This window comes from Centroberyx gerrardi, chromosome 10 (assembly GCF_048128805.1).
Source record: "Centroberyx gerrardi isolate f3 chromosome 10, fCenGer3.hap1.cur.20231027, whole genome shotgun sequence".
Lineage (NCBI taxonomy): Eukaryota > Metazoa > Chordata > Actinopteri > Beryciformes > Berycidae > Centroberyx > Centroberyx gerrardi.
Window position 1 is genome coordinate 21,150,631 of NC_136006.1, and position 18,566 is coordinate 21,169,196.

General features: G+C 40.9%; 1 protein-coding gene across 2 annotated transcripts; it reads right to left on the minus strand.

Annotated features, from left to right (window-relative positions):
- Positions 1-6,452: 6,452 nt before the first annotated feature.
- shox (shox homeobox) lies at positions 6,453-18,108 on the minus strand. Of its 2 annotated transcripts, XM_071926369.2 has the most exons (6): positions 17,708-18,108; positions 15,712-15,920; positions 11,692-11,749; positions 11,337-11,425; positions 8,863-9,075; positions 6,453-8,509 (listed from the first exon to the last, which is right to left on the minus strand). In XM_071926369.2, exons 1-6 carry the CDS (start codon positions 17,952-17,954, stop codon positions 8,420-8,422), a joined length of 906 nt encoding a protein of 301 aa, XP_071782470.1. In that variant the 5' UTR covers positions 17,955-18,108; the 3' UTR covers positions 6,453-8,419. The 2 variants fall into 2 exon arrangements, with proteins under 2 accessions (XP_071782470.1, XP_071782471.1); XM_071926370.2 differs by lacking the exon at positions 6,453-8,509 and having other exon boundaries at positions 8,751-9,075.
- Between the last annotated feature and the right edge of the window lie 458 nt (positions 18,109-18,566).

Below are 18,566 nucleotides of genomic sequence, written 5' to 3' on the forward strand. Positions count from 1 at the left end.
AGCCGAAACTTGGCATGAAGTTGCCTGTTTGTTTCCCACTCTTCCAAACAGACTCGCAGTGATCAGATAGTTTTGATCATAGGGAAAATGTTTTCTGCATCATATTTGCATTTTGCAATATCATTAGCAAGACTCCGGAACAAACCGGAAGTTGTTTTCATTTGCATCGAAATGCATTTGACCCACAGACTGGAAATGGCAGATAATTATTTTCCCCAAAGTGTTCCTTGTCTGCGGGGGGAACGGAGCAGAGTACGGCGCAGCAGCAATTGCTCTAACATGGCTTCCAGCACAAATTGCAGTGGTGGGCTGTTTGCTTTTTCATTAACATTCACCCTCTGTCTGATTGCCCCGAATCTGTGAGGCTCCTTCTTCTAAAAACCCCTCCCAGCCACCCTGCAGAGGAGAGGGGGGAGAGGAATCCTGCTAGCCCCCCCGCGGTGCGTGTCTACGGAGACCAGAGGCACGGGAGAGGTTCATTGTTTGATGTACACACACACAGCGACGCAGTTTGATGTTATTATCTTTCGCCGAGATGAGATGCATTGTGGTACGGCTTGTAACATGAGCTGGAGGAGAGGAGAGGAGAGGAGAGGAGAGGAGAGGAGATTACTGTGCATCTCAGAAGTATTACTATGCAAAGAAAAAGACATAAAACGTTAAAATCCAAAAAGATTACAGTCATTTAAAATATCACAAGTGCTTCAAGCAACACACAAACTCATAATACAGGCAATATCAACAGTGGCAGGAATCTGGCCAAAGATATTTTAGTGAGTTTCCTTATTTCTCAATGCATGGAAATGTAATAGTGCTCACAGCATGGGCCAATTTGGCCAAGAGCATTTAGAAAAACAGATTTGAATCAAAGAATGAATGGTTCAAGTGTTATTCCTTAATTTCCTCACATCATACAAAAATAGGTTCATGCTTACAACCCAAGATGGCTTCCTTGCCAGTAGGATATTTAAACAAAGTGCAAAGTCTCTTTCCCTGGCTTTGGAAATATATCAGAGTTAATTCTCTGTCAAACAGATGTTTTGCTGAGCCACATCAAAACAAAAAGCTTCTGAGAGATCTCCAGGCAGAGTGTTGAAAAGGAGAAACCATCCCAGCGACCTTTGCTCCACCTTAGTCCAGATTAGCATAAACCACTCTGGGTGACTGAGTGTGATATTAAGCGGCAAATACAGATGTCGAAAGTTGCTCTGCGCTGTTTGGAAGTTGTACACCCAAACAAAGAGACCTGGAGGATCGAGTCACTTATCCTGTTGGAAACGTTTAACATAATCCTCATTTGGTGCAACGTTACTGAAAGCGATTACGTTTTCCATAAGGGAGGCTTGATGTAGCAAAACTAACGTTTACAAGAGAGCTTGATTTTCCCTTTCTTTTCATTGTCTCCCACTAACAAAGTGTTTATCGACTAACTTCGCCAATCCTCTTTATCCACTCACTTTGACTGCTTTATCAACAACGCATGACAAACGCCGTTAAAATGTCACCGCAGGCCACCTGCTTCTTCACTGCGGACGGAGGAACACGCGCTGAGATGAGGAATGTGAATTTGAGACCTCCTGGCCATCCGAACGAACTGAAGCTAATAGTCTTGGAATTTACTCTGATGGTCTGTTGGGATAGTTTGCTAACGTTTACTGTTGACAGCTGTTTCGATTTCTCAACTTAATCATATTTGCTTACCCGTCTAGATTCAATATTTGTAAATATGAACATAACCTAAACGGTTTGTGCTCACTAGCTAACTGGTGTCGACTAGTTCTGCGTATGGAAAAATGGAGTCTGTAGTCTGCAGTGAAGTGCGGCACATACAAACAAGCTGGCACCCTGGCTGGAAATAAACTGCTGTTTGGTTGGGATTATTGATCACATTAATATGCAATGATCATTTTCTCTGGGCGAATTTGTTGTCTAAATACTTGTTTGAAGCTGTGTAATTAAAAATAGCTTTGAAGAAGACTCCAGTAAAGTGCTCTGACATTTTGAGAAACACATTTTTCAAAACAGCTCTAAGTGAGGTGTTTGTTACTCAGCACTTCAATGGAGGACATTTCAAAATGAATTATGATATTAAACTGCTGCTGAATGTTTATTTAGTTTTGTACCCTATCCTCCATGTTTCACTGTAAAAAAAAAAAAAAAAAAGAAACAAAAGAAAGAAGAAGGATGCAATTTTTATCAAAAGCAAACAATTGTATTTTTTAAATCCACTTGGTAATAGAATTCATATGCTATCTATGACTGTGGACAGTTCAAAGAGTGTTTATTAACATCGACAACTGCCTGCAAAAGCTGGAGTCCAGAGAGCCAAGACCCTGGTCTGTAATGTCGTCACACTTTCTGAAGCCGGTCCATCAACCCTCTTAATGAGAGACTAAAAATGTACACGCACACAACCTGTATTTGAACTATTACATCCCAAATTAGCTTCATTTCATTTTCCAGACATAAATAGCAGGTATCCATCTGTTGAGTGAATCAAAAGAAACTGAATAACAGTTAATAACTGCAGTGTATGCTGGGAAATGTGCATACAAGCTATTTTATTTATTACCTCTAATTTATGTATGCTAATTAAACAGGCATTTGTTTTATTCACACCTCGACCATATTGGCTGCCTGTGATGCAATGAGGTGAGAAGAAGCAGAAGCAGCCGTTCACTGTAAAGTCACAACTTCATTATATTGGTCCAAATCTCACTTCAAGTAAACAAAATAATCAAAACAACAGGCAGAACACACTATCCATGTGATAAATTACCCAACTCCAATTGTTTTAACCCCCTTAGTTTTTGTGTTTTAAAAACATGGGAGTGAATTAGTGGTCTGCTTATTGACATGTTCATATAAGCAAAATAGTTTCTTGTCACCAAACATTATTTATTATGTATATGAATTTTCTCAGTTGATACAAAAAATGTTGAAACCTTCAAAAAAGTGGATTACAACCCTGACTAGAAATGAGATATAAAAATGTATTTCTTGTCACAAATTGACTTTTTAAGTTAAGTCACTTAATACCATCTCTAGTCATCTCAAGTCATTTCAGCTTTAGTTCAGTGAATGCTTTATTAGGCATTCTTATAACATAATAAATACTGTAAACGCATTATAAGGCATTATAAGGATTGTAAATTCAAACAACTACATAAGTTGACTCAAATAAATCCCATAAGCTCTTTTGGTGATTTTTTTTTTTTACAGTGTTTAAAAGCAGGATAATATCTGCTCGTCTTCAAGCCGATACTGCTCACTACTCCTTCCCTTCCCACAGAGAGAGAGGGGCAGGAGGAGAGCAGGGAAACGCTCCGGTCAGAAATACTTTGAGCCCACTGGATGGAGCTGCAACGACACTCCGCAAGAGAGAACCCTTCTCTAACCAGAGCCAACCAGGAGATTACAAGCATAGCCACCAAGTATTAGACACTGCGCATCTCTTATTTTTCCTTTTTAGCCATGTAATTACAGCAGTGATTGTCAAAGTAAAATAAATCTCATTACATGTAAGCAATAAATAAGTGTGATGGAGGTTGAGCAAAGAATGTGACTTGGTATCTCTTAGCCAAGCAGTGTTAGGCCTTGCTAAAACTTTAAATAGCGTTAAAATCACATTTTCTGTTTGCCAGAACATATGGAGAACATATATAGTAACCCCAGCCAAAGTCTTAAGTCTCAATATTTATAGATGGTGCTGATAGCAGCCTAGTAATGACTCCAAATTGATGGAACATTACATTGCAATAGAACAGAAAACCTTAATGTTTTTATTAGATAACTAATTTGGACAACAATAACACAAGTGAAGCTGAATGCTTGAACTGAAAATAAAATGCTAATGAGTCTAGTGTAAATTGCTGGTCAGTGTGAACTTAATGCCCCACTTATTATTTTTCTTTTCTGCAATCTTCCAAATGTTGAAATCCTCGACACTTTCCACTCTCACCGCAAAAAATACAAAATGTTGACCTGGACTTAAGATGTTAGTTTTAATATAGTTTTGCACTGTCGATGACTCCAGATACATTTATGAGCATTAGCCAACAAAGCAAACCGAAGCCTAGCCCAAACAAACTGGGATGAAAGGCGGCCTTTGATCTACGGTCGGCCGTAGTGACTTCAGCACTTCAGCTCGATTGTTTTCAGCTGAGGTTTCTCTGGGTGGCTTCACTTCAAGCTCATACTGACGCTGCCGGAGCGGGATTTACTCAGGATTTAAGAACCGCAAAGTTAGTTCACAAACGACTTTCAGCTAAACTACAATAGACGGTTGAAAGTATTGTGATGTAGCCTGACAAAAGCTCTTACGGCGTGTCGTCGTAGACCCAGCGGCACGGCCGTGGTAAATACTGATATTCACTGTCTTCTCTGGCCTAACTAAGCTCTCGTCATTTCACACCACTACCAGAGCTTTGCCAAGCCTCATGTTGAGGCTGCGACAGCTCACATTCCGTCTGATCATAGTTGTGTGTGACATTCAAAGAGGATTATGAGAATGAAATGTGATAAAAAACTATTTTCACGTGACCCCTGAGCATTTGACCTCTGATAGGCTAGCGCGGCGTTGCACCGAGGCTGAAACCTCTGGGACTCTGCAGGTTCTACAATCCGTCTTCGTGCTTTTAGAAACCAGACAGACCGCGCATGAGTCACGGTTGATCTCTATGTTGATCACAATAAGGAAAAATCTGATGGAGACCCCTAGAAAATCAACTGTTAACTGAACTCTTCATTAAATGTGCTCGTTTTAGTCCGTCCCACTGTGTGGTACATATGAAATCACAGTGTTTTATGTGGAATTACTGCAGGAGAATGTTCTAGGGAATCCTAGCACAGGTCACCAGAGGAAAGAAACTATAAACAGGGACAACAAGGATTGTGTCCTCATTCTCTTCTGAAAACAACACATGCACACACAAGGGGATGCAAAAGCTCATCAACAATAAATACATTCAGACCCAGACGCAAACTTAATACTTTGCACAGCCATGGTTTAACTATAGCCATGTCACCCCACTACTACCCCCCCTCACACACACACACACACACACTCCAGTCCACTATTATTATATTATTGTGTATTTGTTACTCGTGGCCAACATAAATAGCTTTATGTGCTTGAACATGTTGACAAAGCAGCCATGGCTCATTGGAGGTTGATGGATGGCTGTGTGTGCCTAGCTAATTATTAGTACACATAAAAGGATGCTGTTATTTCCAGACCTGGCCCAGCGGGCCCCAGCCAGAGGGGTCACTGGGTAAATACGGAGCCATCAGTCTGCGACTATATCACTCAATCTTGATGTATGAGCAAAGAGGTACAAATTAAACGCGCAGCGACCTTCTAGGGGGTACAGCGCTCAACAGGACGCCATTTGGGCTAATTCCTGCATGGGGTTCAGACAATAGGGCACTATACCACATGCTGTAATTACTTTGTGTACACACATCTGGATTTAAGCTCCCAGAGGAAGCTAATACACTTGAAAAAGAGGCCTACCATTATAAATGTGCAAAATTTAGTATGTGCGGGTAAAACAAGTGGAGGGAGTGTGTAAGTGTGTTTGTGCGGTGTGGGTGTGGGTGTGTGAGGGGGGGGCAATAATTTCAGATGCAGATGTACACGCATGAAAATGCGCCAACTATTGACCTTCTCATATCATCTGTTCAAAGTTAATCATTGCCATTGAAACAGGGAGAAAAATTGCTCTTTGGAAAGAAAGCAGTGAGCTCAAAGAGGATTAGATGTCCTATATATCCCTCAAATCTCTTGCTTGCCTACCATTTTCCTTCAATCCTTAAGCTTCCCACTCCGGTTACAGCCATCTTGCTTCTATTTGACCACGCTACAGTCCCACTTTCCATACCAATACTATCTCTGTCATTTTGACTAACGCAGACAGAGAGATATAGAATGTAGGGCTCCAGATTCGGGGATAGTGCCGAGCCGCTGCATCTGGATTTTATAGCAGCTCAATTTTCTCTGTTGGTGTGCGGCTCAGATTGGATGTGATGAGCTGGGCTAGCTGACATGGAGTCTGCGTGAATGTCAGCCCTAGACTGATATTGATATTGATCCACAGGTTCACCGTGAGACAGCTGCTGAGCATCAGCCACAACATGGTGTGATACACAGAGAGAGCATGAATCTGCATCAGGTCATACAGTATATACCAGCACAGGAGGGCAGGGGATCTAGCGCTGGAATACCATTATTGTCTTGAAAAGGTGTTTAGTGCTATCTTTCCAAGTCATTTACAAAGATTAGAATCTTGTTTGTGTTCTTGTGTATACTGAATTACGAAGAAGACAAGTATGTGTTTCCACAGCAGCCTTGCATAGCTTCATCCATAATAACACAAAGTCTGTTGTGCGGCACACAAGTTCTAAAAGTATTTTAAAACTCGAGTACAAATATTTATAACTTTATTGATAGTTTACTTGTACAAGATGTACATTCATATTTTGTGAATCAAAAGGGGAAAACATAAACTGTACGATGATGATTCATGTTTAGGCATGCTTGCATATGAAATGATAATAATTGCAATGGGTACAACAAATTCCATGGAGTATTGTTAAATTCAACCATCCCTGAAATGTTTGTAAACTCGGACACGCTACATTTTAGGCAAACAATGCACTACAGCCACACCTCCTAATTCAAATTTAACACTTAAAAAAACATACAAAAATAAATGCAAAGCCATGTAAAAATGTACACTTGTAGTTCAACTATTTCATCTTTCATAAACTTTCAGACAAAATAATAAATAAAACACCCATATGTTTAATTTAAAATGGAGACATAGATAAACAATTCTAGATGGAGGTTTGTTAACAGAGAAAAGGTTGGAAACTGTTAGCGGTAGACCTTTCTAGGATCTACATATTTCAGGGAGTTCCGACAGCAGTGTTTAAAGGTTCCCAAAATAATGTTTGAATTTCAAAACATCTCAAATTATCTTAATTTGTCTGGAACAATTTATAAATACCGTTTGGATTATTTGGAAATGAACGATGAAATGTCACATGTAACATGCAGAATTAAGCTAATCATACTGAAAAACAACTGCTTCGTTTGGATTACAATACCGATTTGTGGATTTTTGTTATGAACATTTGCCAAAATCGTAAATGGATTTTCATGTTCTTCTCTAATGTGTAGAGCAGTGAAGAGATTTTTTTTCAGATCCTAAGCAGTTCATTTCTGCAGCATCAAAAAATGTGCTCATGTCTTCCTCAGCAAGTAATAACTGTACCTGATGTATACAAAACTGTTTGAATACATAGGAGTTTATGTGGGATATGGCACATGGTTGTGAATGAGTTTTCTTAAACTTAACATAATATACACTGCCTTAGAAAAACTGGTGTGTTTGGCAAAGAAATTCAACACTCCAACGATATCAGTGCTTGAAAAATGACTGAAATTCATTGGGTCTCTTTATCGTTGAGGATTAACTGCTAGTTGTTTTTACTTTTTTCCTATTTACAGTATTGCACTTAAACTGCACACCATTGCATTTCAGTTTAACTGATGCTTTCTTCATATTTTCAGAATTACAAAAAAACGCAGTTATACCCTTTATCCAAGATAATGTCCTTTTGCTGATAGCATGATGATATCAAATCCCCCCCTCAATTAGTAAAGTAGTATCTGCTTGTAGTGCCATTTGTAAACACCCACATACAAGACCTGAAGTGCAAAGGCTATCTTCACTTCTTTACCCAGGATACAGCACAATAAACAGAAAGGAATAAAGAAAGAGAGAGCACAATGTGAGGAGAAATGCAAAACGAAGTCTCGCTGACACATGCCCAGCAACACACAGAGTAACAAGTCTCTCCCCTCCTCGGCCAAGAAGAAAGGATTTGTTGCTTTTTGTTATAGCACAAGTCCATAGCATAGGGATATCAAACCCGAATGGAGACCGGTGACCTTTCACTTTATGGGTGTGGGGGGGCGGTTGGGGTAGTGGGCGTGTTGAATGGCAGTGTTAAAAACAGTTGTTGTTGAGCGTTATGTCAGGTATGGATGGAGGCCAGCCCCAGAAAGGTCTGTTATCCTCCATTAGGACTCATGCACTTGGCAGCAGCAGGGAACACAGTGGTTGGAGACGAATATGGCCATTTTATGTTTTCTTTTTCATTCGTTTTTTTTTTTTGTTTGTGTTTTTTTTTTGGGAGGGGGGAGGGGGGGAGGGGGGGGTGTAAAGGTGAGAGCCGTTCCAATGCCTCGGTGGTGTGTGGGTCTGTTCGTCCCCCCCATGCTCAACCCTCTGCACTGTCAACACGGCGGCCATCGGCGTCAGTGAGGCTCTAGTTTTGGCCCTGCTGCTGCCTGCTGCCTGCCCGTTTGCTTTGTTATAACATCTTCTCGTCTGAGCGGCCGGCCCGGCCCTCAGACAGACATCCACATGTGTTTGTACGGTCCTGGGGTTGTGATCTGTGCCTGGAGTGGACTGAGCCACTGGCCCCGCAGAAGTCCTGCCTGTTGGGCGAAAAGTAAAAGGTGATTTCATTGGTATTTAATTACCGTTCTCTACAAGTGGTTTGTTTTGGCAGCTGGTTTTGTGACAATTTTCTCGCTCCCTCCTTTCTTTTTTTTTTTCTTCCTCCACTGTTCTCCCCCTTTCTCTCTCACACACACTCTCTCTCCCCCCTCTCTGTCTGCGTTTCTCTCTTTCATTCTCACTCAGTGTTTTTGTTTAGTTTAGTTTTAGCTGTGAGTGTCATGGCCCTTTCACAGGCTCAGTCTTGTGTGAGAGGCGATTATGGGCATCAGGCGAGCGGAGGGGCAGCCCGGTGGGGTCAGAGTCCCAGAGCCTCGGTGTGTTTTCTTGCCTTGAGTCGCAGGTCGGCGATGCTCGAGTTCTTGCTGTTGCTTTTGGCAGCTGCCGCCACCGCCGCCGCCGCCGAGGCCGAGTCGGCCAGCGACGCGATCGGTAGTCCAAAGGGAGGGGGCGGGAACATCAGGTAGGGAGCGTGAGCAGCCAGGTGAGGGTGCAGGTGGGGGTGGGAGTGGGTGACCCCCTCCAACTGGAGCTGGGCTTGGACCTGCAGGACAGCCAAACACAAAGCCCGGGTTAGTCGGTCCCAGCCCCTCAGGCCATGTGCGTGTGTGTGAGGAGGGTTGAGGATTTAGGTTTCACAGTCTGACACTATTAAATTCCCCCTCAAGTTTTACCCCCTCAAAGCTGTTGCTTACAGTGTGTTTTCTAAGAAAATAGTTAAGGGCTGCACTCTGAGCTTTAGCCCTTTTTTCATGTCAGCTATTCTAAAAGTTAATGAATCATACATTGCGCTCAGACACCACATCCAATTTAATAGTCTAGAATCAAAGTCTTTCTAGGACCCAGAACAGATTTGTTTAATTCAGACTGAGGACTCCGTTATACCCTTGGAAATATGCACCGTCTTGTTATCCTGATTATGTATTCAATTGCATAAATAAACAATTTTGCACTAAAAAGATATTCACATATTTGGATTTATAAATATTTATCCAGACATATTCCTGAGCAAAGGGAAAAAAGAAGTCATAAGGAGCATAGAATATCAGTTTTCACATTCTTGGCAATTATTTTATAAGAAGTAGGTGAAAATTAGGCATCCTCATACTTCAGAGAGAGAACTGAGCTGCCTCTTGCCATTTCTCATGTGTTTCAAACACCACAGGAAGAAGTAGGAAAACTAGAGTGTTTCACGTTTCCTTATCCAACCAAAATAGAACTTCATTTCATGCAACGTATAGTCAAAGTTTTACCTTGACTAAACATTTCAGCAAATTTTTCATTTTGCTCCCTTTCAAAATGGCCTAAAACACTGAAAATGAGTAAAATTTAAGTTGTTAAAGTGAAAGGGAAAATTAATCTGAACCACACTATATGCCTTTTGCGAGGAGATTTCATTAAGCGTTCTATTCATACTTGTTCAGCATTACAATGACATTAGTCCCAAACAAAACCTGCTGCATACAACAGGCCTCTCCACATATTCAATTTACCAAACAACAGATGACAAGCTGCAACTGTGACTGAATATTCCCAAATTTATGGACCGGGACCTTTCATAATGTTTCACTAAAATGCAAAGAACTGATGGAAAACCAAACGACTCCCTCTTGAAACTTGATTTGTGAACTAATTCTCGCTGTTGCTGTTCTCTGTATACTGGACAAGACAGAAACGGATCAGTCCCTAACACAACAGGTGGTGGACATTTGACATGTGTGTGTAGTGTGTGTGTGTGTGTGTGTGTGTGTGTGTGTGGGTGTGTTGCTTGTATCTTGCTTTATTTGACAGTTGACATTGAAGAGAGGCAGGAAAGATGGGGGGGGGGGGAGGGAGGACAACATGCCACAAAGGTCTTGAGCCAGATTCAAGCCCAGGATGTTGCGGTCACATGGCATGCACTTTATCCAACCGAGCCACCAGGTCGGCCCATTTACTTGTTATTGTGCATGCGTTGCATTGTAATATCTATGTCATGTGTGTGTGTGTGTGTGTGTGTGTGTGTGTGTGTGCCCTGCCCAGTGCCTGCCTCAACCTTGTATAGTGAACCTCTTTCAGTATGCAGGCCTCATGCCTCCACCCCTGCCAACGCAGCTCAACGGCAATATCCATCAGAGCCCACTCCATTCCCCGCTTTCATCATCTCTTTTATGTGCTCGCGCCTGCCGCACTGTTGGCTTAATTAGGCCGGCGCTTTTCACAAGGGTGAAGCAGACAACGCAGCGGCCAGGACGCAACAGCAGATAGCAGCAGATCAAATGTCTGTCCACCTCTCCTCTCCCTTCACGCCGCGCCTGCCTGACCCGCTCAACACAGCCAGGAGGCGAAAGGTGCGCTGAGGTTGAGCCACCCCAACCCCCCACCCCGACCCCTCCATACACACACACACACACACACACACACACAGTCTCTCATCCTACTGCATATGATAGCTGCACGAAGCCTATAGGTTAATGTGAATTTATACATTTAGAAGGCCTAATATGCCGCCACCCACGCACCCATGCAACCAGCTACACACACACACACACAGAGTCACATCATGTGGCTCCAAATTGTTCACCAAACTCTTCACTCATTCCACCCGCTGTTATGGATTTCTCAGTGTTCACCCCTGCACTCCAAGACGCTGAATAATCATCTTTTGCTGTGAAATTATGCAACCTAGCCTACATATTGATCTTTGATACACTTAATTCAGCCTGAACTGTAATCAGCCGCTCTCAAACCTGCTCACTGATTAGATATGTCTAAAGTTCAAGCCTTGTCAACCCCCACTTATATGGACATAAGGACGTGGCCTACCTGTTGGAAGGGCATCCGGAGGGCACCCATATTGACATAGGGTGCTACTCTGCATGCGTCAAGGTGACTAGCAGTGCCCAGAATAACACCTGGAGAGAAGGGAGAGATGTCTGTCAGACAGCCAGACAGTTGTTGTTATGTGAGATCAAGAGGCAGCAGGTCACAAATTTCCACATGCAGTTAAAAATAGTTAAGAGGAATGTTGGATTTTATAAACAACATGCATTCGTGAAATCCAAATTCAAGACCAAGTACTATGAAAATGTAAAAGCCAAAGCAAAAAAAAAAAGAAGAAAAACAAATAAAAATAAATACAAATAAGGTCATTCAAAAGGTTAGTGGAAGTCACATTTACCTTTGTGCATCTGGTTTTCTTGTTTTCGACATTTTGCTCTTCTGTTTTGGAACCAAACCTGTAATTGAAATTGTAGATGTAAACTATTAGTCATCTACTAAATAATAAATCCAAAATTTCAGCTAAAAACGATCACTTATATCCATCATTGATATCATATTCATTGTCACATAATTTTGTTATTAATATTAGAATTTATAAACAGGCTACTCATTTGTAATCTATAAAAAGACCCATCAGTGGTATATAGCCTGTAGCCTACAAAACTAGGCCTACATCTGAATAAATCTTAAATTCTCTTTTAGCCGTAAAGCTTCTTTTCCTTTTACTAAAATTCAGTATAGAAATCATATTAGAAAACAAATTAGAGGGATAGCATGCAAATAAGACGGACGAATTTTAAAATATGCAGCTGTAGGTCAAAAAATTATACCACAGAAAATCGTATAGTAGCCTAATATCATAATGAGATAAGGAAAAAATACCATAATAATATGGTCGCTATAAACTCACGATTGAGTATCACAGGCACACTAGAAGTCCTTATAGAATATTGTACGAATTATTATTATAGGCTAGTGTTATAGTAGATCAAAAATACCATAAAGTACGATAAATTCACTACAAACGCACCATTGAGTGCCACAGACACATATAAGTCCCTATAGGAACATTATAGGACTGCTGTAGTGATATTTCGCTTGGGTGAAAAAAAAAAAAAAAAAAAAAAAACCTCCGTTAACCACCTTCCAATTTGCTGACTGGCTTTGAAGCCGAGGCTGCAGGCTACGGCCTATTGTTAATCATCATCAACCTAATTTGCCTTGGTGAATAACATTATCTCCTCTCCCCTCCGACCCCGGAATGATTATCATTTACAGTTGCGAAATTAGCGACTAGTCGGACCACGAAGGGCGCAGACTGATGACTCAAGGTGCCGAGGAGCCATTTTAAGCTGCGAGACCGTCGTTCAACATTGTGTCGATGGGACTGCAATAACACCCTAGTCGATAAAGTAGACTGTACATTATTGACAAAGACCAGCACGCGCAAGAGCCAAAGTGACCAAATGAACAAGTAGTATGGTCATCTGATATCAATTTCAGAAGGATACTAATATCATAGCATAGGAATGTTACATGAATATTATAGTGATACCTCAGAGGATGAAAAAACATAAATTACTATAAGGTCACTATAATCTCACTACTGATTACCATAGACAAACTATAAATCCCTGTAGGAATTATAGGATTGTTACAGTGATTTTTCGTTAGGGTGTGTGACCTCGTGATAGTTTTCAGCACCTTTTTTTCTTTTCTTTTTTCTTTACATTTTATTGTAGACCAACCCTATTTTTCTGAATTATTATTATTATCATTATTATCATCATTATTATTATTATTATTATTCATAAATTAAGGCCCACAATAGGCCTTTATTAATTAGCAGTCATCTATAGGCTGCGGTTAGTTATCCGCTTTACAGCAATAAATAATGGTAGAAAAGGTGTTTATGAAAATCCCAGGTGTTTTTGCATCGACACACAGTAAACCTTCAGATAAATCAAGGCGAATATTAGACGGCCCGGGATCAATTCCAATTACGTGCCAGTATGTTAAGCAAAGTGAACTACACTGGTTCAGACAGTTATTTCTTCATTAAGGGCCACTCAATGATGCGCTTCACAAATACCCTAATCTCATTTCCTTTTTGATTTTTTATTAGAGACAGTGAATAATGACATTTAATTTAGCACCGCGCCAGAAACCGAAAGATATTAGTCCTAATTGAATTACTGCCTGCTCCTCACCAAGCTCTCATAACTTTCAATTAGATTCATTGACAGCTGCTCGGAGCGCAGGTTCAGACCCTCCATCAGCCTTGCAATTCACTTTCAATAGATCTGGTGTTAAGATCGAAAACATGTGCCTGGTCTTCCGAAAGTAGCGAGAAAAGAAAAAGGCTTTTTCAAATGCTTTCTTTGACGAGAAGATCCCATCAAGGGTTTCCAGGCCTGTGGATTGACAGCCCTTTTGATCAGAGAAAGTGTCTTTCTTTACATTACATTACATTGTATTGCACAGCCTGATTAAACGTCCCAACATGTTACTCTATATTACTGTTATACATAGATTATACTCTATTAGTCCTGATTGTGATAGCACCCAATATTATAGAAATTGTTTTATTTATTGTGTTATACCTTTTATTAGTCTTAATTCTAATATCACCCTGCATTATGCGTATTGTCAGCCTACTCGGCAATGTTGTGCTCAAAATGGTAGTCGGTGGGCTTATAAACCTCTATGATGTGGCTTATTCATCCGATTAGATAGCTGAACAGCAGCAGAGTTGCGACAGAATTGAGTTATTTCTAATGTGTTTTTATGGGGACAGTACATCAAGCCAATGGCAGATATTACAAAGAAAATGAGGAGGGATACGAGTTGACATAAGAGCGCGTCCCCTGAAGCAGCCATTCAAGCTCTTCATTAATTTTAATCATGTGTTGCGATTTTTTTTTTTTTCCAAGACACAGCCAGCTCTTCTAATCGTAAGGGTAAAGGCCTCTTAACACTTTTCCTACTGGAACTTCAGCACAGGCTTTCAGCCCAGGTGACACACTGCTCACTTGTTTAATAATAGTGGATCAACGTCTATTGGATTGTAGGCAGTTTAATTATTTTTTTCTTTTCACCTTATCGAATTATTTGAATATATTTTATGTAGGCTATGTAAGTATGATTATACTATTTGACATAATAAGTTACATATTATTCGGCCAACTAGGTGATATTATTTTTAAACTGTGGGCCTACAAATCCGTATAGCCCTTACGAATAAGAACTACAGTAATCCTACGTTAAATTTGAGAAGAATACCATTCAAATATCACAGCAAAACTAAGTCCCTATAGTAATATTATAATGATACCACAGGGGATGAAAACCATAAATTAATATAAGGTCGCTATAAACTCACTATTGACTACCACAGACAAACTACAAGTCCCTATAGGAATATTATAGGCCTAGTGTTTTTTTCATTAGAAAGGCTATTGTTGTTCAATCTATCATTTTCATGCTTCGATAACACTGCTGACCGTCGCACCTTTAAACCCACTGGGTTGTAAGGTCATCTGTCCTGTAAACTAGGCTCTGACACTTTTTCACTTCTGCATATTGCATTAGGCCTATTTGTTTTCGTCACTGCATCACGAAAACAAGCTTTACATGCACTTTATGGCAGCCTATAAACACGTCAGTAAGAGTGGCTCACGCAATAACATAATATGAACAATTTAAGCTCGAAAACATTAGTTGTAGTATTTTGAGAGCATGGTGGGCAAACCATGGCATTTAAATCAACATAATGACAGCCTCTAGGCCTATTGCGTGGGTAAAAACACAAGGCGAAGAAAAAAATGCAAGAAAACAAAAATCCAGCATTGGTGTAAAATGAAATTCAATATTTCTCCAAAACATATTGTACGTGTTAATTGCTTTGGGATTTTCAGCTAGGTCTATGAAGTTTGGGAGATTTTTTTCTCCTTCATATGGCGCATTATAGCCTCAATAATAAGGCTGGGTTTCTAATGTTGTGTTCCTTTGATTTTGGTTTTTCACCAAGGCAATGTGTGGCCCTATAAAATATATCAAGCACTGACTGGATCTTAACCTAACCCAACTTCCATAAAACCACAAAGCAGGTCAGTGTCACTGGACATTTCACCCAATCCTACAATACATTTTAGAAGGATACTATACAGATATCACAGCAAAACTATAAGTCCCTATAGGAATATTATCGCTACTAATACCATAGGAGATTATAAAAAATGCCATACAGTACGATAAGGTCACTATAAACTCACTACTGAGACCCACAGACACACTACCAGTCCCTATAGGAATATTAACAGCTCCCTTACTATTGTGATGGGTTGCGCACACATGCAGCACCGTTTTAACTCCCGTACCGTGACAGGTAACGCCGGGGTGAATTTATTCTCCTTACCTGCACTCTGGCCTCCGACAAGCCCAGCCGCTGGCTCAGCTCCTCGCGCATGAAGGCGTCGGGGTAGTGCGTCTCGTCGAACAGCCGCTCCAGCTCGTTCAGCTGCTCCAAGGTGAAGTTAGTGCGGCTCCTCCGCTGCTTCAGTTTGCTCTGTGCATCCTCGTCTTCCGACTTCACGTCCTCCTTTTTCTCCTTGCACTCGTATATCCCTGTTGAATGGCCCACGTTTTAAAAAAGGAAAAAGTTTACTTACGGGCATTTAGGCCTATACACACTCCTGCAGCAGTCGCATACACGCGCACACACACACACACACACACACATATACACATTCTCTCTCTTTTTCTCTGTGTGTGTCTCTCTCCCTCCCACACACACACACACACGCACACACACACATTGTACTGGACTACTACAGCCTACCCTGGGCCTTGACATGAGCCTAAGGCCTGGTTATATGGCAGCAATATACATATTATTACACAGCCTATTTCTTTAGAGAGAGGCCTGTGGCTGCATTTCTAACATCCATAAGTCACTGTACTCATGTCAGTCCCATAAAGAAAGGAAACCATTCAATACATTGTGCATGTAAGCCTAATAAGCGATTTAAAGAGCAGAGAATTAAGCCGAGGCTAAATCGAGAAGATTTAGGCCTAACTAACCGCCTTTGTAAAACAGTCTGTAGTACTTCAGGCTGCATATAAAAAGTGACAAGCCTTAACATTTTCCCCAGCCAGCAATCCTGACAACATTTTATTCATTATAAGTTGAGAAAAGTCTGTATTTCACACAAATGAATACGCTGCAAGGGCAGTCAGTAGTATTGTGTAGCCCATATTATCATTGGTGTTATTATTAGTAACAGTCTTGACAAATGTTGTTTACTGGCCTGTTTGGTCACAATTACTGTTTGTAGTTTACTGACATGAAAATCATAATTTTCCACTATTGAATCCCGTTTTATATCAACGTAGTTCTCCAGATTAATTCACTATACTGACAAAAAGACTGGGTGTCCTCCTATCCTATCAGGCTATCCGTGACAAGTGTTATTAGGGAAAAGTATAATGCAGGATAACGCAGCATAATGCTGACTTTTTAATAATAAATACATAGAGATTAACATTAATGATGGCCATGTCATATCTGACACACACGCCTATTGTAAAAATCTGCCCACTGTATCCTAGTAAGCTGACTGCTGAGAGTGGGAGAACTGAAAGTAGGCCTGCCCTGCTTTTCACTGTACTTTGGCAACAGTGTTTAGTACAGGACAAGCGTTTTGAAATGTTTTCAGTGTCATTTGTCAGGTTACAGGGATTTAACAGCTGTAATGAGAAGATAAGGGCTGTATCATTTACGTAAAATAATTATAGCAATACTACAATACATTTTATGACACTACATTACAATAGTATCACAGAAAAACTTTAAAATATAAGCTAGTGTGGGTGAGGAAATACCACACAGAATATATAAAATACCATAAGAGGGAAAAAAAAATACAATGAAGTACAATAAGGTCTCTATAAACTTACTATTGGGTCCCTTAAGAACATTATAGGAATATTATAGTAATAACACGCGAGATATATAAAAAAAAAAAAGACCATTAAGTACGATGAGATCACTATAAACTCACTATTGAGTATCATAGACACACTTAAAGGCACTATTATAGGAATATTATAGGAAATACTATAGTGATTTTTCGTTAGAGAATGGACTGACTGTCTCAAAACAATCAGCAAATAGTTCAGACGATGGCCAGGCTGTGGGCCCACCTCCTGCTAAATAAAACAATCATTGCAATAACAGATGGAAATGCGGTGTGTTATGGAACCTAGATGAAGTGAAAACGGGTGCCGTTATGCAATTCAACTCTTCCTGCACACGGATTTGTAAAAACGTCGCTCTCGATACAAGACAGCTGCACTTGAGACATTTTCCCGACACAGAACGGGGCATTTTATGAAAAAAGATAAACCCTTACCCTCTGCAGCCCTCGAAACATTAAACTCCTTCAGTTTCTCCTTTTCCAGCTCTACGTGCTCCTTGAACAGATGCACCGGACAGTGGTTGCTGTCCGTTATGTCCTGCAGGTTTGTCTCCGGGCTGCCCAGCTCCCTCGCCCGGGCCAAGCCGCTCTCCAAAACTTCCCTGTACGTGATACTCTCTTTGCTGCTCTCCTTGGTTTTCTGATCGAAAGATTTCGACACGAATGCCGTAAGTTCTTCCATGGTCGGTCGGTCGGTCGGGCGGGCGGTCAGTAGTGGTCCTGAACGGGGAAATCCACCGTGAATGATCAGTACCTTACCGTCTCTACAAGTCTGCTCTCGGTGCGCTCTTTTTTGGAGATGGCAGCGATAGATAGAAGGGGTGGAGAAGAGGTGAGATCACTCCTGCTGTTGTGACTGTGTATTTGAGAGCACACTATTTATACACGGCCACCTCAGCCCAGCCCCCACCCCCCCTCCATCTCTGTGTCTTGAGCAATTACAGGCCAGCTCGACTTTGCAGAATTCAACTTTCAGCAGCTTTTTTTTTTTTTTTTCCCAGAAATCAATGATGGAGCTGTGATGGAGGCGGTTAATTGAATTACGGGGTCATTAAAATGCCTACGGTGCCTTGCCCGTGCGAGAAAGCAGTATGCTGTTATATGTAGCCTAATTAATTCGGCGAAAATTTAATTAACGCGATTATGCGATACCAATGCAGAGTTTCTGGCATTGTCCCATTCTTTTTGATGTTTGTTGAGTTGACAAATATAATTGAAAGCTAATCGATGCACGAAAGACCTCGACCAGGTTACCTTCAACTCGTTGGACTAATAAATTTACTTCTAAGCCGTA

What these genes read in the sequence shown, in the direction of transcription:
- shox (XM_071926369.2), bottom strand. Translation starts at nt 17,954, where the DNA reads ATGGAAGAACTTACGGCATTCGTGTCGAAATCTTTCGATCAGAAAACC. An exon ending in TGTTTCGAGGGCTGCAGAGG is followed by an intron (nt 15,921 to 17,707) that starts GTAAGGGTTTAT and finishes GCCATTCAACAG; the next exon opens with GGATATACGAGTGCAAGGAG. An exon ending in AGAAAACCAGATGCACAAAG is followed by an intron (nt 11,426 to 11,691) that starts GTAAATGTGACT and finishes CCTTCTCTCCAG; the next exon opens with GTGTTATTCTGGGCACTGCT.